This window comes from Mesitornis unicolor, unplaced genomic scaffold (genome assembly GCF_000695765.1).
Source record: "Mesitornis unicolor isolate BGI_N332 unplaced genomic scaffold, ASM69576v1 scaffold21722, whole genome shotgun sequence".
Taxonomy (NCBI): Eukaryota; Metazoa; Chordata; class Aves; order Mesitornithiformes; family Mesitornithidae; genus Mesitornis; species Mesitornis unicolor.
This window is the reverse complement of record NW_010171496.1, coordinates 79,878-86,241: the sequence shown is the minus strand read 5'-3', so window position 1 is coordinate 86,241 and position 6,364 is coordinate 79,878. Positions and strand designations below refer to the sequence as shown.

Below are 6,364 nucleotides of genomic sequence, written 5' to 3'. Positions count from 1 at the left end.
ATTCACATGTCCACTGTGGCACTACCACTGACTTGCACTTCCAAAATTCAGCACGGCATTAAGAAACCCAGTTGGGTCCACTGTGCTCCTGAAAAAAGACCCTGAAATGGCGAGGCACCGTGCATGAGCTGCCTGAACAGTCACTTCCTCGGGGAGCACGTGGATTGTAATTTTCCACCACAATATGAGCCTTTGCTTTGCGGGGTGTTAATGGTAAATCCTGGTTTTCTGTTGCAGTATGTATGACCAATTGCCCTACTCTGATTGTCATGGTGGGTCTCCCAGCAAGAGGAAAAACCTACATCTCCAAGAAGCTGACACGCTACTTAAACTGGATTGGAGTGCCAACAAAAGGTGATGGACTTACTTTTATTTACATCACAAGAACAGGGCTTGTGTTAGGTTTTTTTATAAACCCAGTTCCCAGTAATTTCCTTGACTAGTTTGACTACTCGAAATCCTTCTGTTTTGCTAACTTACTCTTAAGCAGTAGTGTGCACAGGCTCTCTGTTCTGTTTAAGTGTTAATTAATCAAATTCTGGTTACTGTTAATTTACCTCCTTGTTTACCAGATGCCTAAACCAACCCTTTGCCCTTATGCCTTAATGCTTTGGTTCTTCAGCTGTCGTATTTCTTCTTGTTTCCTTCCTCTTTCTTTGTGTAAGCGAAAGGGAATCTCGTTGACAAGCGGACGAGCAGTCAGCACTTTTGGGATAAAGTTCTGGCTTGTCCTTCTTGTTTTCTCTGTGAACTTTGTGCAGTGGTGTAATACTGTGCGTAACTTCTGTTTAACTGCATTTGTGGAATGCGTTGCAGCTCTTAGGTTGAATATTAAGAGCACAAGGAACTGAACCAGCCACTTGTTATCAGTCTCTGCAGAACTTTGTGTGTTTTGATGGAAAACCGTGGCTCAGATTGGTTCTGCCAAGGCCCTGACTGTCCTGTCTCATTCCTGAGCTCCTGTGGTATCTTACGGACCCAAATCAACAAGTAAATGAGACCCAAGTCCATTTGGGGTTCTAAGCAGGCATCTCTGCTGCCTTCTCCTCTGTCTCTGTAGAAGAAAAAGTGTTTGGTGAATCTGTCTGATGCACCAGTGTTAGCTTTGTAATTATGAATATTTAATAATTTAAGTAACATTAAACGTAACAGATCATACTGAAAGGTGGGCTTTTGGCTGGATATTCAGCGATGTATTTCCTAGTAGTTCTAAGAAGTCAAAGTGAAGAGTTCTGGCCTATACTTAAACTGCCTTTGGATTCTAGGGTATAGCTTTTGAAGCTGGTGTTTTCTTAAGCTCTTACAAAGTGGTCTAATACGTGTTTTTTTAGATGAGATGTTAAGGAGGAAACGTTACATTGTTTGAGTATGAGAGTTTACAGGATTTAAATTATCGCCTGAGTTTCAGCAGTTTTCACACAGGATCACCCTTCTGAAGAGCAGTATTTAGGGACTTCAGTTTTATCCATTAGGTTGAAGCAGAATAACAATCTAAAAGTGTTAGTCTATATCCAGGCTGATGAGCTGCGTAGTATACCTGTGTGTAGGTGTGTATACATGGCATCGTGTGGAGCGTTTTACTTGAGTGTACTTCGAAAACCAGAAATCCAGTGTTGGACAGCAAACAAGATATTGTCCACATGTGTCTCATGCTTGGTTGGATGTATCACAAATACAGTAAAATTCAGTAGGAGTGGTCTGCTTCAGGTACAGGAAAAGTTTCGTGGGCTACTGTGAGCCTCGCATCAGAAAATACATGCATTGTGCTTAATAAAAAATAGAGCATTGCTGCCTAATTTTGCAAAAATATACAATGTAAAGTTGCCATATGAGTTTCCATTCTGGGTTGCTGGTTACACTTTGCCTTTGTTACCAAAGGGTGTCTTGGGATTTTCTTAGAAAACCACAGGCCCTTCCTATGATGCAGTTTTACTGAAGCCGAAATCAATTTTAAATGCCTCGCTGGCTGAGGGAATAAATGACACCTTGCCTAATGCTTCCAGTTGGTTGGGACTGAATCGATACACATTGGGGCTACTCGATACTCATCATCTGTTACCTTTTGGCTCTTGATGTCTTAAAATCTGTGTGTGCTTAATATCGTAAGTGTTCTTACTCTCCGAGACAGATGGTTAAAGTTACGAGGTCATATAAACCAGAGAAAAGTGCCATCTTTTCCTGTAACATACATTCAGCAAGCTGGGGAGTTCAGGAGCAGAAGGTGCAGGTAAATAGTCCAGACTTGATGTTGGCTGAATCATTTCAGCCATTAGTTCTGTGTTTTCTTTCGTTCCTTCCAAAATCCTCTGTCATTTCAAAATGAAATGCTTAAAAATACAAAGGACTTTTGTCTGGGCTTTTTGAAGGAAATGAGGTCAATTAGATGCCTGAATAGAATTGTGTTGCAACGTGGGTTTTAGATACTGAACTTTGGGAAGCTTTTCTGAATAGTTCTGCCTCTGTGGTGGTTGTGATACTAGTTGGCTTTGGTGAACTTTTCCACAGGGCTGGATGCCAATAACGAGGGCTGAAGATTGTTCCACTAGATAGCACTTTTTCCCTCCTTGTGCATGACCCTCTTGCAGCAGCTATTTTTTTCTTAAGAAATTAATATTTATTTATTTATATTTTTAAGGGGCGATTGCCTTACAGCTCTGGCCATCTAAACTTCTTGCATCTTACGCTTTTTCTTAAAAGGAGCCACCTTTTCACGTAGCCAGCATGGCCAGTGCTTATTAAACCTCCCACTCAATAACCTGGGTTGTACTATAGTCCGTGTCATACAGTTGACCACAAAAAATCTGTTGAAGTCAACCAAGATTTTGCTTCTGTGGGCTAAACAGTATTTATTTCTTTATCCTCCGCTGCCATTCCCAGCAGCAATCTATGTACAGCAGGCGATGGTTGAGCTCTTTTATCCTGTGTCTTTTTTTCTTAATTACAGCTCAGCAATTGCGTCTGTTACTTCTTTCCCTCTTTTCACAAATGAAGTCTGGCAAGTACTTACACCTTGGCAGCTTCTCAAACAGAACACTTCAGCTTGATTTAATGTTAAAAAAAAAGAAGTGCTTTGCAGTTCAGCGGAGAAAACCTTATAGTTCAGAAACAAGTTAAACATTAATTGCACTTCAGAGACCTAATTTCAGAGCTGTCAGATGAAGTTAATTAGGGTACGGTGTCATTGTCTGCTATGCCAAAACGGAACTGCCTTGCCCCCATCTCATATTGAACATTGCGACACCTGTATGTGCACAGACTTTATAGACCTTTGCCCAGATAAGGAATAGTTTTCTTTGGCGGCTGTTAGGAGATCACTGTAAGGTTATATACAGTACCTACACTGATTTTTTAATAGTTTTCCTAACAACTTAAGCATTTTTTTAAACAAATGGAACAGGGCCATGAAATAGTATGTACTGATCCTTAAGGAGGATAAATATTTGAGCAGAGTTCAGAAAAAATGTTTCCTCAACTTGAATTTTAAGTTTCATTTACCAGAAGGAGGATTGGTTAGTCCTATTTTGGAATTCCTCCTTGCTTAAATACGAGGTGATAGTTTTGGGAGGTGCTGTCAAAATATTGTTTCACTGCATGTGTACACGGAAGAAAACACTAGATTATTAGTGCTCCTTCGTACACTACTGAAATGGGCTTGCAGCTGCTCCTGCAGAGGAGGAGAAGGGTTTGTTTTGGTTGTTCAGGCTGGCAGAGGCGCAGCAATGTGGTGAGGTGACTCCGCTGACGCTGCCCTGCAGCCCAAATGTTCTCTTGCCATCTCTATGATTGTTGTTGGGTTTGTGTTTAAAAACACAACCCCCAAACCACAAGAAGTAGTGTGTTGTGTTGAATTTGTGCACACCAAGTTATTTTACCCTTGCAGGTAGTTTGGTTTCAAAGCTGTCATCGCTTTTGTCCTTTTTATGTGAATATTGTTAATTCCCACTAACACTGGTTTCTTCTTGGCAGAATTTAATGTTGGTCAGTATCGCCGAGATTTGGTGAAGAAGTATAAATCTTTTGAATTTTTCCTGCCTGACAATGAAGAAGGCTTGAAAATCAGGAAGTAAGTTTTGAATATGTTTGGCTACACCATGCTAATTGTATTAAAAAGTACCCTGTGTAGTTTACTCTCAGAGAGATTGCTTTAAGTTTCATTTTTGTATGCTTAAGAGAACCCTTAAGAGACTGCAGTATGAAATGGAAAGGAAAAGAAAGCCTAGAGAGGGTGGTAAAGTGGTTTTCTTTATGCTGCTTGAAATTTGGGTTATTTTTTTCTTAATTGCTTCATCTCAAACATCAAAAATGCAGAGAAGGTAAATACTTAAACTTGATTCTTTTTGTCTTTCAGTAGGCTGTGACTGCTGTCATTCCTGCAGATATTCCAGGATATTTTCACTCAAAGCAGTTTTAACAAATACTGTTTTTCTTACCTTTTTTTGTAAGGTATTAGCTATTAGATGTGACTCTTTTCTGCTGCCCAATTCATAAAATGCCATTGTAGGGCTTTTGTGTGGATAACAAAGAAGAAAAAATGCCACATGTCTGTTTTTCTTCTTGGTTTGCATACTGGAGTGTTTTGCCTGGAGTGCTTTGGATATATCTCATTCAGATGGATGAAATGAAACACACTTGCTCTCTCCCTGAAATGGTCTTTCTGGCCACCGTGCGGGCACTCCACGTGGTCAGTCACTGTGTTTTACTAATGTTGTGCAAGCGCAGTGAGCACCAGGGTGAACATCTGTATCCAGATGCAGCACTTTGAGACTCTGCTCCTTTAACGTGGAGAAAAGGCTTTTAGAAGAAAGGGGAGGTGAGAGCAGGAGGGAGCAGCCTCTCTTCCTTACGGAAGCTCAAATAGAAGGTTTTTTTATATTTTTCTGGACCGTTCATTGTCTTTTTTAGTGTTTTCAGGAAAACAAGAATGTGCAGTATTAAACAAGAAGGAACAGAAATTTTAGAGGAATGGAAACTTGATATGTTTAGGATACTTGAAATACAGAATATTTTGTTCCTAATTGCTTCAGCTCAAGCATCAAAATGGTCTGGACTTTCCTGCTACCTGGGCTGACGTCTGTGCCTGTCCCTCTGCTTGTCCTCTTTCTCTTCCCTTTCCCCTTCAGCAACAGCTGAGCGTTGCTTGTGTCAAAGGAGAGCTACTTATACATATCTATATCTTATACATATATACATATACATAAGAACCTCCAAATCCCTTGGGACCAAAGGGCAGAGACGAGGTGTGTTAGTCTTGCCAGCCCCTACCTTTTGCTTAGAGGTAGAGCCAAACCTTTTAACGTGCTTCTGTGTCATCTGCTGGACTTAATGGTGGGGAATATAACATGAAATGGGCTGTGTGAGCTGATCTGCCTAGTTAGCAATGAGTAAAGAGGGTTTATGTTTATTCAGTGAAGACTCGACTGATGAATCTCGGTTCCTGACATCTATTAACTATGCTAATGCGGAAATACTGTCAGGATTGAAAAGCCTTCATTTTTCTTTTAAGATAAAGCTGTGCGTGGAGAATATGGTAGATGTAAGAGAAGAGTTACACATTTGGAAGTCAAAATAGAGTAATAATGCAGAGAAAGGCTGTTGAAATGAACAGATTTTCGTGTTGGTACTGCAAAAAGACTGTACCTATTGGAAATAAATGGGGTTTGTTCTATTAACAAGTAAATAATGTACAACGTTAATGTCGCCCTCCAGTATTATCTATGTGTTAGAAATCATAATGGCCTTTGAAGATGATAATGATGATGATGATGATGATGCTGGGAAAATAGGAAAGTTGCAAATTAATTTCTTCTTGTCCAGATTTAACACAAGTGTAAAGTATGCAGGGGTGGGGATTTTTTGTGTTTGTCCCCTTAATGGTCACCAGTACTAATTACATGGGGCTGGTGATGGCAGTGGGATGTCAGTTTCCACCCCTGTCTCTGATGGTTGGTGCTGACTTTGTTTTACTCTGTTTTAACAGGGTTTTTTGACATAAGCAATTTTTACACAGTAGTTCAAAAGAGAAGAAGTAGATTACTGAAAAATAGTGCTCCATCCACCATGGCAGATGGTCATGACCGTATTTCCCTGGTACAGCTTGGTTCATCTCTTGTTTTTTCCAAGTTTTGGGGCAGGGAGGAAAGGACTGATTGAAAAACACATATTTTTGAGAGAGATTATCTAACATTTGCAGGGCATTTTGATCACAATGCACAAGTGCATTAATAAAATGACTTTAACATTTGAATTTTACTCTCCTTTTCTAGACAGTGTGCCTTAGCAGCGCTGAATGACGTCCGACAGTACCTCAGTGAAGAAAACGGGCACGTGGCTGTAAGTTTCTTGTTGAAGACACGTTCTTGAGATG

The 6,364-nt window shown here is 40.2% G+C and overlaps 1 protein-coding gene across 2 annotated transcripts in view; it reads left to right on the top strand.

Moving 5' to 3' along the window:
* Window positions 1-241: 241 nt before the first annotated feature.
* LOC104537246 (6-phosphofructo-2-kinase/fructose-2,6-bisphosphatase 4) overlaps window positions 242-6,364 on the top strand; it is a 22,250-nt gene continuing 16,127 nt past the window's right edge. For both annotated transcript variants that reach the window (XM_010180069.1, XM_010180068.1), the window contains exons 1-3: window positions 242-354; window positions 3,967-4,063; window positions 6,264-6,330. In XM_010180069.1, the coding sequence (XP_010178371.1) occupies window positions 243-354; window positions 3,967-4,063; window positions 6,264-6,330 (276 nt within the window). In that variant the 5' untranslated portion in view covers window position 242. The remainder of the gene's footprint in view (window positions 355-3,966; window positions 4,064-6,263; window positions 6,331-6,364) is intronic.